The sequence below is a fragment of the Panthera uncia genome, unplaced genomic scaffold (genome assembly GCF_023721935.1).
Source record: "Panthera uncia isolate 11264 unplaced genomic scaffold, Puncia_PCG_1.0 HiC_scaffold_162, whole genome shotgun sequence".
NCBI classification, from domain to species: Eukaryota; Metazoa; Chordata; class Mammalia; order Carnivora; family Felidae; genus Panthera; species Panthera uncia.
The window spans coordinates 30,775-54,467 of NW_026058272.1; the positions used below are offsets into that span (position 1 = coordinate 30,775).

Here is a 23,693-nt window from a genome sequence, read left to right on the forward strand (position 1 = left end):
TCTATTTTACTGGTCTATTGGTCTATGTTGCCTGCCACACTTTTTTTTTAAGAGTCTATGTGGCCTGCCACTTTTTTTTTTTAACATTTTGTTTTTAAGTAATCTCTCCACCTAGTGTGGGGCTTGAATTCACAGCCTTGAGATCAAGAGTCACATGCTCTACTGACTCAGCCAGCCAGGAGCCCCCACACTTTTATTTTATTTTTTATTTTTTTAGAGAGAGAGGGAGTGAGAGAGAGAGAGGAAGCATGAATGGGGGAGAGGTGCAGAGGGAGGGACAGAGAGACAATCTTTAAAATTTTTTTTAATGTGTATTTTTGAAAGAGACAGAAACCATGAATGAGGCAGAGGAGGGGCAGAGAGAAGAGGACAGAAGATCCAAAGCAGGCTCCATGCTGACAGCAGAGAGCCTGATGGGGGGCTCAAATCCACAAACTGTGAGATCATGACCTGAGCTGAAGTGAGATGCTTAACCAACAGAGCCACCCAGGTGACCCAGGAGAGAGAATCTTAAGCAGGCTCCAAGCTCAGTGCGAAGCTCAGCATAGGGCCCGTTCCCACAACTCTGGGATCATGACCTGAGCTGAAATCAAGAGTCAGATGCTCAACTGACTGAACCACCCAGGTGGACCCCTCCAGACACACTTAATTATACAGGATTTATCGTATATTCATCTCTTGTTCTTTTTCAAGTGTTTTCTTGCTATTTTTGCATTTCTGTTTTTCCATGTGAACTCTTTAATATCAACCTGCCTAAGAAAACTTGGTACTGAATTCAATTTTTAAATTAACTTAGGAAAAATGACATCTTTATAGTGTTGAGTCATCCTGTACAAGAACAGGAGGTGTCTTTCCATTTGTTCCGGAATGCTTTTGTGTTTGTCAGGGGTGCCAAGTTTTATTTTAAAATTGCTTTTCAATTACTTGAGGGGCTGTATGGAGTCCTTAGGAATGTGAGGACATGCAAAACTGAGACAGTGTATGCCACATTCTATGTAGAAAAAAAGACCACAATGTCTTAAGTGCTAGTATGACTCATGTAGTAAGTGATGTTTTAAAAACCTGTAGCCTGATTGTCCAATACCTTTGATGAAATTTTATCAATGTCAGCTGTACAGGGATGCTCGGGGCAGCCAGGAAATGCCAGAAATACAAGATTATTTTCTTTCTTGGATCTTCCTCTCAGGGCTCTGTGGGGAGCCAGATTTTTCCCACCTAAACCATAAAATTTCTTGAGAAAGATAAACAGTTTCTCCCTTGAAGAGGGGGAAGGGAAGGCTGATATAACCAATGAAGTCAGTGACCTGGGACACAAAATTTCAGAATAGAGCAGAGGAGAAAAGAGTAAATTTCATAGCCAGGACAGCAAAGCCCTTGTATTAGAATAACCAGGCATTGGATATATTGTGGGAAGTTTACACATATGCACCCCCTCCCTTCTTATTCTCACACACACCCATAGAACACACAGAATGACAGGAAAGAAGTGATCAAGACACAGAGAACAAGGTCTGAGGGACAGAACAAAGACCCTGGCACAACCACCCTCGCTAGAGGATCTTTAGCAAGCCCTCTGTGTAAGTGAAGGGTGGTGTTCTAAGCCAAAAGCATCTAGGGATATTCTATTTCTTTTTTTTTTTTTAATTTTTTATTTACATTTATTTATTTTTGAGAAACAGAGTGAGACAAAGTGTGAGTAGGTGAGGGGCAGAGAGAGAAGGAGACACAGAATCCGAAGCAGGCTCCAGGCTCTGAGCAAGAGGTCAGCACAGAGCCTGATGCGGGGCTCGAACCCATGAAACGTGAGATCATGACCTGAGCCGAGGTCGGAATGCTCAACCGACTGAGCCACCCAGGCACCCCGGATATTCTATTTCTAATTAGTTGTAATGTTTAACTATTTGGAAAATTTTATCCATTGCTGATACTTGTTATTTTAGGAATATTGTTTACTACCACTACCAGTTTTAAAGCCTAAGAAGGTTACATGAACAATTGCAAATCTGGTTAGTTCCTATTGCCCATTAGCCCCTGACTCAGCGATGGACAGTGTGCATCTCATGTATCTACACCTGTTCTATCTGGACGGGAGGAAGGGTACCGGCCCTGTGACTGATATTCCTGATGTGGGGGTTGCCTCCAAACCTCACCTTCAGGTCAGGCACAGTGAGATTCAGGTGAGCTCATCAGGCCTAGGTACAAAATTCTGAAATTCTATCAAGCCTGGGTCAGGGGACCACCCAAAGAGGCCGACCTCACTTCTAGATCCAAGTCTGCTCCTAATTTACTCTGTGACCAAAGGCAAACCCTTGCTGTGTCTTGTTTTACCTTTTCGATCTGTCAGAGGAGAATAATGACGCCTGCCCTACTCACTTTTCCTGGCATTGAATAAAGTGAGACAATAAATAAGAATACATTAAAGAGAATCGAAAGCACTATCTAAACGTAAGGGACTCTCTAGAGTGAGTCAGTACACTGTGCGTTCTAGCATTTCCCGGTGTCCTAATTAGGAAGAGAGGGAACAGTTAGATAGCTTTCACACATTTGTCACGGATTAAAAAAAAATATCCTTTCAGTGGCTGAGTCACTATTCTGACCACGGTATGTATGTTAGATCATTTTAAAAGGGCTGAGAAATCTGTGTTCCACCAGTTAAAGAGACTTCCATGGCCCCATAACCTGGCAAACAGACTTCGGAACAAGGCCCTCCCCACAGTGCTGGCAGGGGAGGCCGAGATGAAGAAAGAGGTTGAGTCAGAGGGAAAAAGTTATTGTCACTCTGGAAAAGATTCTGTAGACTCACACAAGTAGTGCCTGTTATATTTAAGTAGAGAACCAGTATAATTAAAGAAAACCTCACATTTATGTCTGTCCCTCTTGGTGTATGCATTGGTCTCTGAGTTCATGCCCATGAATAGTAAGCATCTTTTGAATAACTCAATGTTTGGAAGTATTTTGAGGCAAAGAGATTTGTGAGATACATCTACACAAAAGTCTGAAGTGAAATCTCGGGCAGATGCAATAATTCAGCGGGCCACACTGCAGCTAACACCACCACCACCACCGCTCACACCGGGAACTCTGCCCCGGCCACATCTCTTGGTCTGAGATTGATTTCAGGTAAACAGAGCCCAGGAGAAATTGCAGAGATGGGATATGGGTCTTTACAGGACCAGAGCCTCCCATTTCAGGACGCTTTTCCAAACTAGGGAAGGTGTCCCTTTTCCTACTCTATCAGTTTTGGAACAGCTCTTACCTCAGTCACTTACACATTACTATGAATCCATTTGGGGTCAGTGATCTTTTCCTTTGTATTTTAATTCCAACCTTCTAAATATAGAAGTGAAAGGTCTTATTTCCTATAAAGACAATTTCAGTCATCAGCAAATGGGTGTGGGGGTCATGTCCGATTGCCCTTGAATCTCACCACTCCTGATGGGGAGGCACTCCCCCAGAGGGAACTAAATGTAATCATTTAGGTACTTGAGGGTCATTTCAGGGTATGCAGGTAGAGAGGAGGGGCTTTAATGCCTGCCCGAAGGGCTTGCCACCTTACCTGCTCCCCCTCTTGGAGTTGCCAAGGCTTCATCCACGTAGCTCTTGGGACAACACAGGCTCCAATCCTCTTCCTGCCAGCCAGCCTGTTCACCACCTCCCCTGTGCTGTTCTAGGCTCCTCAACTCATCTCCAGCCTCCACTTCCTTTCCCCCAATTCTCTCCCAAGGTCTCAGAGCCCATTCTCACCTCCCTCCTCAGGGCCCCCTGGCCTGTTTCAGCTTCTCCACCAACCCCCCGCTTCATCATGGACTTTCTAGAGCTTTCCCCAATCAGCAGTTACTCACAGTTGCTGGGGCTGGAGTGCCACGCGTTAGCCTGCCAGCACCTGGATGCTAAAGTGAAGAAGACTGGGGAGGGGGAATCACAGATAGGGTCTCAGATGGGAGGGAGCAAACTGAAATCTGGCCTGGCACAGGGAAAATTGGGAGCAGGAGTCTGGTCATCAACAGGCATCAGGCTACAGGTGTGTGCACTGGTGTGTGTGTGTATGTGTGGGGGCGTTGGCACGAGGGGAGAAGCTGTTTGGCAATGATTACGGGTCCTGGAATACCCTAACAAAGAAGGAAGAAACACCTAAAAGCTTGGCTGGGGCTAGAAAAACACTACCAATTACTTTGATTATAATCTTCCCCCAATCATCCAAATGGAATCACTTATTCTATTAATTACAAAGCAGAATACAATTATCAGAAGTGGTACTTGGTAATATGGATCAGCTTTCCTATTTTGCAGCACATGTAATATGGTCTCTTCACAGGCTCTCAATTATTTGCTGATGACCTCCCAATCTCCATCCACTTTCAGATCCACGCTGCCGACCAAAGGCCCCCTTTGATATCACCAGGGGCAGTCCATATCTCCCGTTTCTGTTCCGGTGGCAGCATGAGACCTGTCTCGTTGCCCCAGTCTGGATGTCAGAGTAGGTGCAGCCTAGACGCCTGTCTGCCCTTCTTGCCCCTCTGGAAACAACAGCAGGGGCCGATTCAACCTGCCACCTCTGGCAAAGCCCACGTCTCCACCTTGGGTTCAGATGCTACCGTCTCTCTCCTGTGTCACTGGCATGTTTTCCCAACTAGCACCTGCCCCTAAGTCTTGCTACCCCAAATCGGTGGTGCAAGCTTTTGGTGCAAGTTCTTGCCAAATCACAAGCTGTTGGCTTATAATGTTTGAATAGCTCCCCCATTGTTGACAGCATATACAGTTTGGATTCCTTAGCATTGGATATAAGGCCTTTCATAATTGAGCCCCTGTTTCTCCAGCCCAATATAATTTCTGCTATTTTACTCATTGGGAGTAACTCATAATTATCTCTGGTGAGTCTCTTGTTGTATTTCACTCTTTCTTTTTCATGGGCCACACGCACTGCTGAAAATTAGAGGTTTGGTTCCAGTTCAAAGCCTTTGGCTGGACTGAGCTCTCAGCCAGAAGTTCTCCATCTGCAGTCTATTAGCCCTCCTGGTCGCATTTTGTTATTCTCCTTGCACCAGAGAAAACAAACAGATGTCTCTCCCACAGTCTCTGCCTTCCCTGCAATGTCAAAGGAGATCTTTCCCAGGTGACCCTCTGAGGCCCCGTGGAGTTCCCTCTTCTGCAGTAGCCTTATCTTCCCAGTTGTCCAAACTTATTGCCACCCCCAACTTTCTGGCTATTTCTTCCTGATAAACCACCCCATTCCCTGTCCCCTTCACCCTGTCCTGGTGACAATCTTCCAAGATCTTGGATGTAGCACTTCACCCTGGATGCTGGTTTCCAGCGATTCCCATATATTTGCTTCTGCCCACAGCTTCCATGACCTTCAATACAGGACACCATAGAGGACAATATCAGCACTAGGAAGCAGTCTTGGGTTGTGATGTGGAGATTTAGTCTCCTTCCCCATAACCCGCATCAGATTTCTCCCAAGTCATCTCTGTTAAACATATAATATAAGTGGAAACATTGGGCTTACAGGGTGAACACAGTTCCCCTTTCAACCAGACCACCATTCTTAAGCTCCTAAATATAAAATTTGGAATGGCTACAGAGCAACTGTCTAGGATGTTGCTTTGTTTTCAGCATTTAGCTCTCCTAGAGGAACTTCTTCCAAGTGTCTGGAGTTGCCTGGAGAAAGCAAGCTAATTTAGCACATTACCAGGTGAGCCACTTCTAGCTGCTTCTCAATTCCCGTATGTTGTGTGGAAGCATGACCTAGGCCCATTGAGCCCAGTGGTAGAAGTAGCCACATATGGTTATTGGAAACGTGGCCAGTCTGGACTGAGATGTGCCGTAAAGCATAAAATATATACTGCATTCCAAAGACCTAGCACCCGGAAATGAAAGATATCTCACTAGCAATTTTATATTGCTTGCACACTGGAATGGTAATATTCCTCTCTCTATATTGGGTCAAATAAGATATACTATTACAATTAAAGTCATTTATCTCTTTTTACTTTTTAATATGTGTGCTAGATGGGGTGCGTGTGTGGCTCAGGTCTGAATCTTGACTTGGGCTCAGGTCATGATCTCATGGTTTGTGGATTCGAGCCCTACATTGGGCTTTGCACTGACAGTGCAAACCTGCTTGGGATTCTGTCTCCCTCCCTTTCTGCCCCTCCTTCACTTTCTCTCTCCCCCTCTCTCTCTCTCTCTCTCAAAAATAGATAATAAACTTCAAAAAATAAATAAAATGTGCTACTAGAAAATTTAAAATTATACAGGTCACCTGTATTGTATTTCTTTTTTAAAAATGTTTATATTTATTTTTGAGAGAGGCAGAATGCAAGTGGGGGAGGGGCAGAGAGCGAGGGAGACAGAGAATCCAAAGTAGGCTTTGGCACTGTCAGCACAGAGCCCAACTCAGGGCTCAGTCTCACAAACCATGAGATCATGACCTGAGCCAAAGTCAGACGTTTAACTGACTAAGTCACATAGGTGCCCCTGTACTATATTTCTATTGGACAGTGCTGGATTAGGTTTTGGCTCCGGGTAAGGTCTTAAATAGTCCAAAAGCTTGCAAGCTGCATGTTCCCTTTTCCCTGCCCAGACAATGGTTAAATTAGTAATTAGAGGTCTTGACAATAAATCCCAAGTTTTGGTTCACATTGTTCCCAGATGGGAAGCGGGGAGATATGTCAACTGAGTCTCTGAAGCAACCCCAGATATTCGAAGTCCTAGTAGTGGCTGAGTTAACAGAGCTTGTTGTCTTTGCTTCTCACACTTTTTTTTTTGAAGAAGAAGAAGTAGGCAAGGATAAAACATTACAGAATTCCTTGTAGCTTAGAATTGCACAACATTAACATGTATTCGCAAGCATTACGCCATTACAATAAACAGCCATGCTATGAAAGCAAACCCAGGTGGCTACTACCCATTTATCACTGAGAAGTTGGTCATCACTTCGGAGGGCCAAACATAAGCTATTTCACTGTCATCAAGTCTGGAAGAATATTTATGCTACACTTGGGTTAAGGCCCAGTGACTGAGTATTAACAAAGTCATTAATCTGGACCGAGTTTTCAAGTCTAGCATCAGTGAAAATCCTGTTTGTTTAAACTGGGATTATCCTTAGCTCACTGTTCTCATCACCTCTCCTTAATTTGAGAGAATATGCCTGAGTTTCTCATTAATAAAATAAGAGTGTTAAAAAAAAAAAACAACTCTCAGAAAGTCATGGGGTTTCCCTTCATAATAATTGGTTATTTTTCACAGGATAATGTAAATCAGAACCTAAATGATGGACTGAGCATACTCATGGACATACAGTTACGGTTTTAATTTCTCGTTAGTGTCCCAAGGAGAAAAATACCTCTGCTCCAGAGCTGGGTGACTACACAGGACCTTGTCACCAGGGTGTCTGCAGCACCCCCTCCCCTTCTCTACAGAGACCTAAAGTCCCAATGATCAGCAACTCTGGGCTATGAACAGCTTTCTTCCCTTCTCAGCTCTAAGTTGATTCGCACTTAACCTCATCATCCTGAACACGATTTCACTGGGAAGAATACCAACCGTTCAAACAAATAAAAAGAGCAGCTATGATTTTTTATTTCCCTTTATATAATAAGGAGGCTCCTAAGGATGAGCTGAATCTAATTTCAGGCCAATCTAACCTTGATGTCACTGAAAGAAAAAAAAAAAAACACAAATGGGTGGCTTACCTGAGAGCAAGGATTTGTGAATTTACAGCTGCTGAAGTCAAATCCTACGGGCTGATATTAGCATTTAGTTTATCTATCTGGCACTTCATTGACAACAAATGGAAAACTGAACTGCACAGTATAAAATTAGATATATTCAGTAGTTTTCAAGTGGTGTCTCCATAAATCTTTGCTATTCTTCACCTTTACCTTATATGGGAGGCCAAATTTCCAGTAATAGCCCCCCAACAGTTCAAGTGCCCAACCCCTGCAACCTATGAATGTGGTAAGCTCTCACTCCTTCTGTTCTGCCTATGGCACAGTCAGCTTTCAAAAGGGGAGATTATCCAGACGAGCCTAATCTACTCAAGTGAGCCTTGAAAAGCAGAGAACTTTCCCTACCTGGTGGCAGAAGAGGACATCAGGGAGATTCCAAGAATGAAGATTTTCCACACACCATTGCTGCCTTGAAGATAGAGGTGGCATCTGGAATTTAAGAGTGGCCCCCAGCTGACAGCCAGTGAGAAAATGGGGACCTCAGATGTACAGTCACAAGGAATTGGATATTGTCAACAAACTGAAGGATCGTGGAAGCACACAAGAACCCAGCTGGTTGACAGTTTGGTCTTGGCCTTGTGAGGTCCTAAGTAGAGAACCTACTGAGTCTATGTGGACTTCTGACCTACTGGAGTGAGATGATGAATGGGTGTTGGTTTTAGTTGCTAAGTTTGCAGTAATTTGTTAGGCAGCAGTAGGAAACTACTACGCATGCTGATTTGTTTGTGGGATCCCATAGCTTTTCTTACTTTGTTGTGGTTCATAATCCACCAGGTTTACAAGCTGTGTGGCCTCAGGTGAATTGCTTGTCCTTCTTGAGCCTATAAAACCTGCCTCACTGAGTTTTTATGAAGATTAAATGAGATCCACGTAAATGTTTACTGCAGACCCCAGTGCTCAGCAGGATCGCAATCAAGCTCCCTCTCTGGATGTGTATTTGTATAGTTCCCAGTGTCCCCCTCAATACAGAGCTTCCTGCACTTTATCACACAGTGCCAGGGACGGATACTGGAGGGGCTCAATACATGGGGGCTGTAGCATTTATCAGATTGTAATATTCATCAAATATTTGTTTGGGGAAATGCACATATTAAAAAGATGTATACCAGATCATCTCTGTCCTCAAGCTGCCCAAAAGTTTGTAGGAGAGAATTATGTAAAAACAAAGCATTGCAATACAGTGCCATTCATGCTAGCATATATCAAATGCTGAGGCCACAGCACCTTTCCACTGGTCTAAAGGGGGTGATTCTCAAGTGGACACGAGGGGTGAAAGCACGCCAGGAGAGCAAGCAGCGAGGAGGCTGCAGTAATTAGGGGCTGGAGAGAGGCCTGGTTTGGGGGCAACACAGGCCTGAGTGGGTTGTGAGGGAAGGTGGAACTCTCTTACATGAAGCTGAGATCAGCCTGCATTTTGTGCCAACGGGGTGTGCTTCATGCTTCCAGTTTGGGGGAGCCTTCAGAGGTTGTTTGGCAGAGTAACCCGATCAGACGTGTGTACTAGAGATGAAACACTGTGTAGGATGAAGGGCCTGCATAGGATGGCTGCAAAGGCGGACTGGAAGAACCAAACAGGCAGCTAAGTTAGTGTGAATCTTTACCTTTCAAGAAAAATACACACAAATCTCCTGGAGCCCTTTATTCATAGTGAGGCCCTGAGATTCCAACATTCAGTTTAATGTCCTTTATAAGAGGAATGTGTCTGCCCCTGATGGACTGCAAAACAAAGGTTTCCTGTACAGGGAGGCGTGGTGTGGGCTCACTGAGGACGAGCTGGTTAGCCCTGAAGGGGCAGAAGTGGAGAGGGCAGTGGCCTGACTCCCAAGGATTAAAAGCTACAGTCTGAATTTTCACACAAATAGGGGGCTGGAACAGTATGTTCCCAGGGCTGGCTTGAATTAGTTTGGGATTCCCTTCTAACTGGGAAACTTCCAGGTGCCTAGAGGAAGGAGAAAAAGATACTTGGTTCTGAATTAATACTTGAACTCCTGCTTTCATGGAAAGAAGGTTATAAATAATGGTTCGGTTACAACCTGGCTTCTTGAATGGGCAATACACTGTCTGAATCCAGTCCATTTGTAAGTTTGTTATTATATTATCTTCTGGATCATTCACTAACAACCAGACTTTTGGAAAATGACCTGTTTGTAAAGTGGAAATTATCTGCGGTTATGAATTTATAATCATGCCAATCCATCAGATACAAATTCAAGATGCTCTTGAGAATTCCATATGTGCTGCAAAGGACTAGACCAGAAGATATGACCCAGAATACTGGCTTGGAGACATTTCTATTTAAGAATGAATCACAGTTTTTGTTTTTATTAGAATAGAACTTTATTTGTGGCATCAAGATTTTTAAAAATGATTTTATACTTTATGCAATAAATTTGATACATTAATCTTGATATATATTTACCATATGAGAAGAATTTTTAAAACAACGTTAAATGGCTTATAATCAAAACGAATTGTGTTTAACTTGATAATTATGTGGAATAATTTCAGCATTATAAATCAAAAAATGAAAACAAATACCATTTTAAATTTGAGTTAGGATGAAACGCATTTGTATTACAATTTTATGTCTATGTTAAAGTTTGATTACAGAGAAAATATAGGCTAACATTATGTGCTTATAATTTCTAGAAAAATAGAACATCCTTGCTTTATGAAAATGACCCTATTTACTCTCCAGCTGTAGATTGCATTTGAGACACTTTTCTTTCTGGGATGAGAGGCTGTGTCACTTGATACAAGGTCCTTCCAGACCATCAATCCACACCTGGAGACGAAAGGGAAGACGGTCTGTGGCTGGGAGCTGGTGGAGTGTCTGGTCTCATTGACACCTTGGGAGTCATTAACACTTTATGGGAGTTACAGGATCATCCAAGTGAATTATCAGTCAGATGAAAAGCACGCTTTGTATTTTCTCAAGCTCCTATCTGCTATGATAGTTCACAGAAATGATATTTAAACAACCATGTGGTAAAATCCTGTTTTAACAAAAATAGTTTTCACATTAAGGTCTCTATAAGGAGGACATTTCAAAATGCATTGGCCCATATTAATATTATTTTGCTGATGTGGAGAAAATGAATTCTGATGGTAAGATCCATGTACAGATAAACATATATACACACACTATCAGAGATGTTCCTACTTCTTTGTTTATTAGCAGACATTTTATTTTTAAATGAAGAGGTTCTTCTTTGGGAGTGTAGCTAGTGTGCGCACACCTGATTTGACAAAATCTGATGGTCAGCACAAAGCACAAAGCATCTTCTGATTGTATCAGACTTTACAAAACAGCTCTCTGGAACTGACAACAGTCTTCCATGGCAATGAGGGTGGGTGTGATTGTTCTCCTTTGACGGATGAAAGAACAGGAGCCCAGAGACGTTAAGTAAGTTGCTTCAGTTTAAACAGTTGTTAAGTGATAAAACTCGCATGATATCTGGTAGTCTTGCCTGAATGCTGGTTAACTCAGGTGAAGACAAAACGCAGGGTGCACTGATCTAGAGGCATTTGGCAAGTGGGTTGGCTACTGTCACACTTGTACCTATTGTGTTGTCCAACTGAAACCAATACCAGCAGCACTCTTTTACAACTCTTGGAGTATATATATGTATTTAAGAAGACTCATAACATATATTTACAATTATTCCTAAATGACCAAGACACCATATTGAGAAATGGGTTGAACTTTCTGCAAGAGCACTTTCTGTATAATCTTTCTAATATACGTATGAAACATATAAATACAGTCTTGGCACACTTTATCTTTGCAGGTGCCCTGGGACACTTTCCCTTTTGCCTTTTGCTTCTCACCCCTCTTTTGATTGTTTAAAAATTCATTTACACATCTATAAGTTCCTTGAGGTGAGGACTGAGCTAGATATCTTTGAAGGTCTCGGCCCTGACCCCCAGGGCCCGGCACAGTGCCAAGCACACAGCAGGCATGCAGTAACACATTTGTTGAATGCATGCACGTGATGTCTACGTACTTCAATTTGGTTAAAGTAGGATCCTACTTGTAGCATTTTTCCTAAAGAGTTTTGCATTTAGAGCAAAACGTTATCATTTTCATAGTAAACAGTATTTTTAAAAAGCATAAGAAATATGGTAATAAATTTAATACAAATTGTGCATCATGACTATTCTTTGGTTATTTTTAACAAATTATTTGGTTTTTTGACTAAAGTGAAATACTAAAAATATAAAAATGCAACTATAGAAATTAGCTTAGTCTGTAAACATAATAAACCCTGTAAACATAGATTTACTACGTAATTGTGCAAGTGTAAAGAATGACTAGAAAAGTACTATACACTTAACTTAGTTCTTCAAGGCATACTTAGAAATACTGCTCTGTGGAGCTTTCGTTTAATGTTCGAAGAAGGAATTCTTTTCCCTTAAACGCGAAGGAGTGATGACCATGCTGATGAACCATGAGGATATACAGGCAAGGCGACGGAGTTAATACTCTTCACGTTCTGCAAATTTGAACTTGCTTCACGTATCTTACAAACCACCTTGTTTAGTAAAGCTACATGTTAACAAAAGCCAAATACTTTTAAAATAAAGAAGCAAACATTTTTTGTTTTTTGCAAGTGAGTCAGTTGACTAAAAGTATAGGTAACACACTTCCCAAGGGTTTTCCAAAAATCTGGGTGCTAAGGTGCGGCAGGAAGGTCTACAAAATAATAAAGAGCTGCAGGCAGCACTAAGTATATTGCAGTTTACTCCATTGTAAAGTGTTCTTTTCCAAATTTCAGTTTTCCTTCTCAAAAAGCATCACACTTTTCACACATGACACTTATCACAAATATTTCACAGTTATCATTTCAGTAGTTTAAGAAACAACTGCCTGGCCAATACTGTAAAAGAGGTAAATGTTAAGGACAGAACTCACTATTTCAGGCACACAGGACTTATATCCTAGAGTGTGAACTCTAAAGACAGAGAGAAACAGCTGTGTAAATGCAACACATTATTTAAGAGTGAATGAAATAATGGTAAGGCTGTCATACTATTTTTTCGTATGCTTTTATATGATTTTTCCCCCCTCTCTGGGAAGAAACAATGGCCCAGGTTTAGTAGTTCCCTGGAAAACCATAAGTCAAGATTTTGCTTATACAAAAGAGGCAGTGAAACACTCCAGATTGTTATTTGGAATCTAATCAACACCATCAAAACCCTGAGTGTTCTCAATTGCCATCTGAAGTTTATCCCATAATTCTTCAAATGATTCATAGGGTGGCAAGTCCAAGCGATTAAAGCTGAAAGAACAGAGAGGGACTGGTTACCACGCTGACAGACCAAAAGTAATGGTGCTACTCATGACATGGTCAACAATGCTGGAAGACGTTTTATCATTGGGGAGAAGGAAGATACAGGACTGGACTGTAGCCATGCACTCATCCCATGAATTCTTGGTCGTGTCCTGTCAAAACCACCTTGACTTCCAAATGTCTGGGTTAATCTGCTACTTTAATCTCCAAAAGGGAATGTTCCAGCTTCTCTTGGGATGGCCCATCCTTCATGCAAGGGAGGCAATATATGGTCAACAGCTGAGACCGGCCTCTCCAATGTTCACCTACCTGGACTTCAAGCCCAGGCCTACCTGGCAAAGATACACCTGTTCCTGGGTTGGTGTTTCTGCTTCTTCCATTGCTGCTGCTGCTGCTGCTGCAGCACAGAGCGGCTAGACCTTCTGTACCTAGACTATCTGTCACGGGAGCTTTACTCTCAGAAAACTCATTCTCTAAGTGTTTAAGAAACCACTTACCATGTATGGGCTCTTGGCAGCTTTTCAGGGGTACCCCACTGTTCAACTGTAAATGACTGTGGTCCATTTGAGCCTGTAAGGAAGAAGGGTTGCTCTGGTTTCACTCATTCTCTTATTTATTTATTTATTTATTTATTTATTTATTTATTTTTGAGAGAGAGAGAGAGAGAGAGAGAGAGAGAGTGTGTGTGTGTGAATGGGGGAGGGGCAGAGAGCGGGGTAACACAGAATCCGAAGCAGGCTCCTGGCTCTGAGCTGTCAGCACATAGCCTGATGCGGGGCTCGAACTCAAGAACCGTGAGATCATGACTTGAGCCGAAGTTGGACGCTTAACCAACTGAGCCACTCAGGCACCCCTAGTTTCATTTATTCTTTATAGGAATCCCTAGAATTTCACAACTCATTTTTCCAATGTAGAACTTAAACATGCAGAGAACTAATCGAGTTTCTTTAAACTCGTAAGAAATTAAGGCTCTCCTATACTTGATGGCTTCATCGTCCAGACAGGAGATAAAGATTCCCCTCCATCAGCTCGTCTATGGCCACGGTGTCTCTCTGCCTCTAGGTAGTATGTCTGGTGGTATTTTTGATGTTTCCTAGCTCTGTGTTTCCATATACCACCTCCTTCATAGGTACAAAGAGAAAATGAGTTATTTTCTTTCTTTTTTCAGTCCCACTAAAAAAAGCTTTATTTTTTTCTGATTATATAATCTCACAGCAAGAAAATTGAAGCAATAGAGAAAAATATAATGAAGGGTATAAAAATAACCTCAAATTCCACTATTAAATCTGATTTATTAGATCATGAATCGTTTTGTGCATGTGCATGCATGTGGAATTTTGTTTGCACGTGATCATGTTATCCATGCTACATTTTTGTTTTATCATGGACACTTTCAGAAATTTTTTTTTCTTTGAAGTTTTCACTTAGCTCTTCCTTTCCCCAATTCTCAGCATCCTCCAACCACCCAGGTAATCAGTGTTAATAACTCATGTAAAACCTTCCATACTTTTCCCCATATCTTATAATCTATCCAATTATGTGTGTGAGTGTAATTGCCAGAAGCAGTACTAAGAATATTGGCTATTCTCAATATTAGTTTTCTCAAAAAGTATTGCTTTATACACACCATACATCACAATTATGTTCACAGTTAAAATGTCAGTACTTTAGTCATTGTTTTCCATAACATGGAATAATATATATTTCCCTGCCTCTTGATTCTCTCACCTTAACAATCCATTGCAAAAATTTCCTCTAAGTCAACCGATATAAACCTTACACACTTTTAATTGGCTAGATGATAGTGCATTATAATATTAACATTTTGAAGCAACTGCTACTTCTTTCTGAAAGTGCATAAGAATTTGTGTTATATTCTAATCAACCACCTCTGGCTCCATGTGTGGGATATTTCCCCCAAATTCCAAACAATTCATGAAATTGGTGGATGGCTGTAGGCCTGGACTGCCTAAAAGAGGGATGTGGAGCTAGACATGGAAGCGGGTGTTTGTCCTGCCTTGATCTTTCCCTATTGTAATTGGCTAAAGTGTAAGAAAAGAGAAAGGAAGGGAAGTCACGGGAAATCACTGCAAAGACAAATGCAAAGATACCTAACTAGGCAAGGAAGGGGCGTACTGGTTAGGGCAAAGCCCCATTCTTCTCAGGGTGCGCGGTAGCTCTAGGCGGGGAAGTGGCAGGTGCTTAACGGGTTCTGCAAACAAATATACGTGAAGCTGAAGGAGACCAGGTTTGCTGAGGAGGAGACTGACGGGGCTGGGGGTTAGTGATCCCATCAGACAGCGGCAGCTTTCTCTTTGCATGAAAAATTCAGCTCAGTAACTACTGACGCAGCAGTTCTGACTTGTCATTCCCAGAACAATTCTAAACTTCGTTGTTGCTCTGAGTGGGACTCTATCTGAGCTATACCTTCTCTGAAAGATATTCTTCTTACAATCTTTAAAAGCAAGTAAATGTCATTCCAATAAATAGATATTCATTGATTTGAGAAAAGGTGATCTACATCAGAAACAGTAGGGTTTTTAAATGTTTATTTATTTTTGAGAGAGGGAGAGGAGAGTGGTGGGGGGAGGGGCAGAGAGAGATGGAGAGAAAGAATCCCAAGCAGGCTCTGCATTGTCAGCACAGACCCTGACATGAGGCTTGAACCCATGAACAGTGAGATCATGACCTGAGCTGAAATTGAGAGTTGGATGCTCAACCGACTCGGCCACCCAGGTGCCCCAGTGGTTATTTTTACAAAACACACCTCTAGTGCTATGAGATGTATCAACCGGAAAACAGTTTGATAGGATCTGCAGAATTTCACTTTATAGTAACTATTTTGAATATGAAAGATATGTGCAGTCTTGTCACCAGTCCTGCCATTTCCTACAAAGCTGAGGAATAGTAGTTTCATGAGATTCTCTACCCTCTAATCACTACCACATATACATGCACCACACACACACACACACACACACACACACACACACACACACACAGAGGCAGGCACAAAACACAACCATGCACATCACACATGCCAATGCACATACACATGGATTCCATGATCAAATACATTTTGGAAACCCCTTTTTTTCATAGTAAAGATTCTGAACGAGTCCCAAAGAAATCTACTCAACTTTGTTTAGTCTAGTATTTCCCTCAAATGTATTTCCCTCTTTATTTTCTTTTTTTTTGTACACTTACTAACATTCTGTGGGACGTTACATGTTGCCCTAAATTATCACCCTACAGACAATGCTTTTTATGTGATGGAACATACAGTGGGAATCAAATTTAAAATTCAAGGTTGGAGGGGCACCTGTGTAGCTCAGTCGGTTAAGTGTCCAACTTTTGGTTTTGGCTCAGGTCATGATTTGATGGTTCGTGAGTTCGAGCCTGCTTGGGATTCTCTTTCTCCCTCTCTCTCTTTCTGTCCCTCCCCCCCTCCAAATAAATAAATAAACTTTAAAAATATAAAATAAAACTCAAAAGTAGAAAGTAACTCGAGTCATTGTATGCTTTTTCCTTTGGTATCTGATTAGAAGGTGTGCGTATCTTCTGGTGTACTTCAGTGTGTCTGATTAAATCATCTAAGGATCTTGATTCTTTTTACTAAGCTAAATGTTTGTATAAATGATAGAAGCTTGAAAACTAATCAGCAATGAAAAGACAAATGGCATCACTCCATTTTTAAGTGATCTATGGAAAATCCTTACCATATAGTTCCGCAAACCCATTCATAGGCACACGAGATGTGCCAGTGACAAACTGGAGTAATCGGATTCTTTTCTCTGAATCCATCATTAGAACAGCCTGAATAAGATAAAAACAGCATTTAGGAATATCACTGGAACAAAAGTAACACAACTATCCTGAAGAATGCTGTCAGAATTTTTGGTATTCATGATCAGTTATTAAATGTACACCTTTCTGTTAGTTACATTTATGTTTATGGGTGACTATAAAGTTTCTAAAACTTCACTTCCAAGGCTACATGGTACCTCGTTAGAATGAGATCACAGTCTTCTAATGAAGTGACAAAAATATCTTCTTGGATGTGAGTCACGGCTTTTTAAAAATTACATTTACTGATATTATTGAGTTGCATACACATTTCTCTATTAGATGGAAAATCACATTTAAAGGAGCCATGCAGGAGTCCCAGAGAATACACTGTAGGTTATTACAAGTGCTCTCAAACAGTTTCTAAGTTAATAAGGAACTAAGCACTCATTGCAGCTGTTACTGCCATTTACTACATTCTGAACACTTACTTATCTATAAATACCTATGGAGGTTGGAACTACACCCAGAAGGTAGACGTATACAAAACAACATCATCGATGTTATCTATGTGTAATCCACTAGTATGGTTAAACATGATTGAATCTATTGAAAAGTAATTTATGGAAACAGAAGCTTTCAATTACCTTCCAAAACCACTGTATCACTTGATGGTTCATACTGTAGCCATTTTTATACTTTGTGTGTTCTCTCCAGTCATTCACATCGACATCTCCCAATCCACACATAAGAAGCTACATAATAAGAAAAGTCAAACTGTAGACAAGAAAAATAATGAGTATAAAAATCCTGTTTTAAAGTAAGAATGTTTCTTACCTCTAGTTCGTTTTCATCGAAAATTTTGATGAGATCCTGTGGTATTAGTTCAAAAAATCCCTAGTAGAAAGAATGTATTTAAAAACCTGGTTAGCAGAGTCGATCCTCATTCTTATACTTCAGCTTCTGGGCTGTTACTGGAGAAATCCCACATCCACAGAGATCCCTACCACTACCCAGCCATGGCTTCTTAAGTTAACCAAGATTTCAATACTGGCAAGAAAATGTATGTGTCCACAGTCTGTTTTCTCTCACTGATTCCTCAAAACAGCTGTTGTGAAACTTCCCCACATTTCCCAAGCCGCTTCCTTCTCTTCCATCCCTTCTTTACAGCAGATAATTTTTATTTGAAAGAGAACATAGGGGTGCTTATGGAATTCCCTCAGCCTTCTGCATTCCCACGTACGAACCAGCACCGAAATCCATTGTGGCCCCCTTCTCACTCAGTGGAGACGGGTACTGCTTTCTCTCTGTGCTTTATTTGCTTCCCCAAGGGGCTCATTTCACTAAACCTCCTTCCCTTTATTATCTCACTCCTTATGCATTTACATTTATTTAAGCCTATCTACCTTAAAAATACAACAAAAAAGCAAACCCGTCTTTCTTCTCCTTACTGCCAAGTTATTACACATTACTGAACCCACCCGCTCACCCTTGTCCCTGCCTCCACCCACTGCTATCTGACCTGCCCGCCACTGCTTCCCTGAAGCTGTGCTGGAAAGAGTCAAAGACAGCTCTGGGGCTAACTCTGATAAACACTTTCTAGTTCTGTATCTTATTTGACTTATCCGCACTATGATATTGTCGAACACACCTCTGTTCTTGAAACTTTGCCTGCTGTTGGTGGTTTTTCTCTTGTGCCTCTGTCTGCATTTGCTAATTTCCTTCAAAGTTTCCTTTCCTTTTTCTTTTTCTTAAAGCAATGTCTGGTCCAACTGAATTAGTCTCCAGGTCCAGGGTTATGACCCAGATATTGCTGTGTGTGTTTTTTTAAGTGTATTTATTTTGAGAGAGAGAGAGAGGGTGAGAGAGCGTGTAAACAGGAGAGGGGTATAGAGAAGGGAGAGAGAGAATCCCAAGAAGGCTTTGTGTTGACAGAGCTGGGGCTTGATCGCGACCTGAGCTGAGATCAAGAGTCTGTCGCTTAACTGACTGAGCTACCCAGGTGCTCCGAAGTCTCCTTTTCTACTGCTCATTCCTTCAATGTTGGTGTTCCCACATCTCCACGGTGGCCATCTACTTTTGCTGTTCTTACCATTCTTTCCAATTTCCCGCCTTACCTAGTCCACAGCTCCAGAGCACATAAGCAGATGATTCCCAAATCCATGCTGCCCCCCAGATCTCCATCCTTTAAAGCACACTAAGCTCCAGTTGTCCCTTTGGAATGCCATTCAAATACACACACGGCTATCTTACCACACCACCTTAGCTCCTGACTTCCTTTTTCTCACCTGGATCCCCGTAGCACCTTCCCATCTGGCCCTGCTGCTAGTCTCACCCATCTCTAACTCACTACCCACCACTTCCAGAATGGTCTAAAATGTAAATTGAATCCTGCTGTTTTACTGGAGAACAGCCTTTAATGCCACCTTCCTTCCCCTCATTCGCCTTCCACAAAAACCCTAAATTCCATCTGTTTTCAGTTTAGCAAAGAGACCCTTCATAACCTGCTATTGCTCAGCTTTCCAGCTTAGTTCTACCTCCTGCATCACCTCAACAGTGTTTGAATTGCTGGCATTTTCTCTAACATGTGCACAGTCTGTCTTATTGCCAGACTACATGTGCCATTCGTTGTGTTTAGAACACATTGCCTTCTTCTGTGCGGCTGGCCAGGTCCTCTAGGCCTTCCCTATCCCTTCCTGCACCTCCTCTTTCCCTTTTCCAGCTCTTCCCTGTGCTTACCAAGCACTTCAAGCTTGCCTCTGTCCACTTCACTCCAGATGCGCTGCCCTCTAAAGCAGGACCTATGTCTTTCTGCCTTGTGCAGCACCACATACATAGTGAGTGCTCGATACTGAATAAATTAAAAAAGTACTTGATGAATATGTAACAGAAGATTTTAAGTTAGTTTAAGAAATGAGTGCACTGGGGCGCCTGGGTGGCTTGGTCGGTTAAGCGTCCGACTTCGGCTCAGGTCATGATCTCACGGTCTGTGAGTTCAAGCCCCGCGTCGGGCTCTGTGCTGACAGCTCAGAGCCTGGAGCCTGTTTCCGATTCTGTGTCTCCCTCTCTCTCTGCCCCTCCCCTGTTCATGCTCTGTCTCTCTCTGTCTCAAAAATAAATAAACGTTAAAAAAAAAAAAAAGAAAAAAAAAAAAAAAAGAAATGAGTGCACTGACAATAGCCTAAATGTCCACCAATGGGGGAAATTTAAATAACTTACGAATTTACATTATGAATAAAATGCACCCCAAGCACAAGGAAGGGTAGTTATGCATCTTGACATGTAAGGATCTCCAATAAATATTTGATAAGAGAAGAAAGCAAGTCACAAACCAACATGTATAGTGTGATCCCGTGTAGGAAAATAGGTGGCATATTCCACTATCCCTACAGCAGTCTTTTTTTTTTTTTTTAATGTTTGAGAGAGAGAGAGAGTGCGAGCAGGGGAGGAGCAGAGAGAGAGAGAGAGGGAAGATCCAAAGCAGGTTCCATGCTGTCACCGCAGAGCCTGATGTGGGGTTCGAACTCAAAAACCATGAGATCCTGACCTGAGCTGAAGTCAGAGGCTTAACTGACTGAGTCACCCAGGTGCCCCTCCCTACTCCCCACTCTTGACTCTTATTCACCTAAGATTGCTTAAGATGCAGCAGTCATGACTGGGAAAAGATGAGAAGTGGGGACTGACATGAAGGGGGATTGTCAATGTTAACTGTATGCACTTCTTCAATGACTGAGTTTTAACACTGAACATCTGTCCATTTTAATATTTTTAATATAAAAATATAATGAAAAATTATTTTTAAAAGCCAGTCATCTATTAATTCTTCCCAGACATGGTGGGCCCCAATACTTGAAACTTCTGAATTTTACTTTAAAATTACAGAAGAACAAACGAAAGTAAATGAATACCTCTTTAAAAGCAGCCATTTGCTTCTGGATTCGGTTTACAAATCGCCACTGTATTACAAGACTAAAAAGAAACAAAACATTTCATTTTTTTCACATGAACCAAGGAAAAAATTTAAGATATATTTATTCCAGCTGGAAACAAAATAAATAAATAAATAAATAAACAAACAAACAAACAAATAAATAAATAAATAAAGGCTAGGTAAGCCCAAGGCAAAAAAGTGATTATGAGTGGATAATATGGCATTGTAATAGAAAGAGAAAAAAGAACACTGAGACTCTGGTGATGAAGGAAGAAAGAGAAAGAAGATACAAAAGGTCTTCCCACAAAGAACTACAAAGTTACTTCCAGTAAAGTATTTATTAAATATAATAAAATACTTACTAACAAAATACTTACTAAATATATTCCTTTTTGTTCTTGTTGGTGACAACAATTTCGGATCCACCAATTTTCAACTCATGTTGATGTGTCTGAAATTAAGCATGATATCTTGATATGTTATTTTAGTGAAAAAAATAAAATATACATATCATAGTTATACCAGAAACACAGTGTTTTAAATTAAATCCATTCACAAGCTAAGAAAACTTAAAATATTAGTTTTACTAAAATAAACATGGAATGAGTCAAATGTCAAAGAAAGCAGAAATTCTTGCTGAGACAGCTTTTGTTACTGGAAAATAAATTTAAAAACAGAGCACAGAAATGTGTTCAGAATATGAATTATTTAACTTCTAAACTTGAGTTATAACAGTTGTTGCAAAATTTATGTACCATTTTAATTAATCAAAATTTACAAACCTGTCCAAAAAGTTCTTCATCTATGACAAACCTGAGGTCCAGTTCTGTTGGATCATTTTCAAGAATCCATCTTAGTGAATTGTAATACTCACTATCCTAGATGAGGAAATTGCATATTTAAAATTTGTACATAACAAGAAAACCCATGAACCTGGAAACAAAGTATGCTGAGGGTCTGAATACTTGGACAAAAGATGAAAAGTCAGTAGGACATCTTTTCCTATACACACGTGATATAAAAAGAATGCAGTAACTAGAGAGAGAGAGCATGAGCAGAGAGGGGCAGAGAGAGGGAGGGAGAGAGAATCCCAAGCAACCTCTGCACTGTCAGCATAGAGCCCAATGCAGGGCTCAAACTCACAAACCATGAGATCATGACCTGAGCCGAAATCGAGAGTCAGACGCTTAACCAACTGAGCCATCCAGGTGCCTCTGAGTGATGTCCAGTTTGAAAGTTTGAAAATCTGTTTCTATGTAGCAGCAGTGGAGGTACAGATTTTATTATCCAGTTGAAGCGTCAAATAAAATGGTTTTCTGATGAGTACTAACTTCCATGGATACCCAGGAGCACATAGCACCTTTCTCATATGGCCAATTGAGAGTCTGTTTAAGAAGCTATGAGCAAGTTGTTATGCATACCCGGCCCAAGTTAAAGAAAAACCTCAAATTAAATACAGAACCTCAATTAGACAACTCAAATAACCAAAATCTTATGAGTCATAAGGAATTACACCATCCACCTTGATAAGGTATCCTAAGAAAGGAATAAAAAATGTACTTGGTACCCAAGAAGAGATCTTGGAATCCATATGTACACACAGTATATGAGGCTATTCAGTACAGGTAGCAAGGCTATAGTCAGGGCTTTAATCCTTAGGTTTCCATTTCTTTATAGTGGCCTAACCACAAGGACTGCCATTTTGAAAATATACGCCATTTATCATAAAAGATCACAATTCAAATGTTGATGCAAGAAATACATAAACTTGTTGTATATAGCACATTGAAGTAATTAGGGAGAAGTTACTGATATTGTAACATTATTTGAAATGCATCAAAAAACAAAAAAAAGATGGATTGATGGACACATGGGGGAACTGATGGATAGATATGTAATAAAATAAGCCAAGTATGGAATCTTGGCGGTGGAGCACATATGTCCACTATAAAAATTTTTTTAAATATTTATTTTGAGAGAGAGAGAGAAAGAGAGAGAGAGAGCACTTAAGTGGGGGAGGGGGGGAGAGAGAGGGGACAGAGGATATCAAGCAGGCTCTGAGCTGACAGCAGTGAGCCTGATGTGGGGCTCAAACTCAGGAAACATGAAATCATGACCTGAGCCGAAGTCAGATGCTCAACCAATTGAGCCACCCAGGTGCCCCTGTCCACTGTAAAATTTTTAAACTTTTATTATGTGTTAGAAAATTTTCATAACAGAATGCTGGGGAAAATATGTGTTTATAATTTAGAACACGATAATCTTAATTTCATCATTAAATTCTAACTTTAAAATAACCAGTTGCTTGTTAAATCATACTTTCTCCACATTATAAGTGAAAAAGACATACCACTGATTCCATATCATGAAGTGTTATTGGTTTGTGTAGCATCATCTTGTAAAATGGGCGGATGAAAAAACCTTTCAAAAAAATAAAATATATTGAAAAATGATTACCAAATGAAAGAAATAAGATAATTTTACTTAAAAAAAAAAGTTTTATGCTTAATACTAACCATCCAACAGTTTGCCATGATAAACTGCCATTCCCGCTACCCGGCCAATAAACTTGAAGTAAGAGAGGTGATCCTCATTACACAATCCAGAGTTTGGATTTATCTGCAGGGTATAATTATCCCTGTAAAGACAGCCACATTTAAATGCTCCTCTCCACACTTCATATAAAAATTTTAATATGACAAATAATTATAAATTAGCTCTCTCTTTTTGGAGTTGTTTACTTCTATTAGAACCACATTAGACCACTGGATTTAATGGTTTTAAAAATAGTCATTTCTGTCAAAGGGTGGAAACAACCCAAATGTTCATCAATAGAAGAATGGATACACAAAATGTGGTATTCCTCTCATGTAATGGGCCTCGAAAAGAAAGAAAATATGCTATGCTGTGGATGAACCTTAAATACATTATGCTGATGAAATAAGTCAGTTA

General features: G+C 40.8%; 1 protein-coding gene across 2 annotated transcripts in view; it reads right to left on the minus strand.

The window, feature by feature from the left end:
- Nucleotides 1-10,024: 10,024 nt before the first annotated feature.
- Nucleotides 10,025-23,693, minus strand: part of LOC125917249 (E3 ubiquitin-protein ligase NEDD4) — an 87,231-nt gene continuing 73,562 nt past the window's right edge. Inside the window, exons 16-25 of one of the 2 annotated variants that reach the window (XM_049623500.1) lie at nt 23,258-23,379; nt 23,092-23,162; nt 21,524-21,619; nt 21,119-21,192; nt 20,719-20,779; nt 17,648-17,707; nt 17,458-17,565; nt 16,744-16,840; nt 13,522-13,594; nt 10,025-13,012 (exon numbers count right to left, since the gene is read on the minus strand). In XM_049623500.1, coding sequence (XP_049479457.1) covers nt 12,910-13,012; nt 13,522-13,594; nt 16,744-16,840; nt 17,458-17,565; nt 17,648-17,707; nt 20,719-20,779; nt 21,119-21,192; nt 21,524-21,619; nt 23,092-23,162; nt 23,258-23,379 — 865 coding nt within the window. In that variant the 3' untranslated portion in view covers nt 10,025-12,909. The remainder of the gene's footprint in view (nt 13,013-13,521; nt 13,595-16,743; nt 16,841-17,457; nt 17,566-17,647; nt 17,708-20,718; nt 20,780-21,118; nt 21,193-21,523; nt 21,620-23,091; nt 23,163-23,257; nt 23,380-23,693) is intronic. The other variant, XM_049623499.1, reaches the window with a different exon arrangement.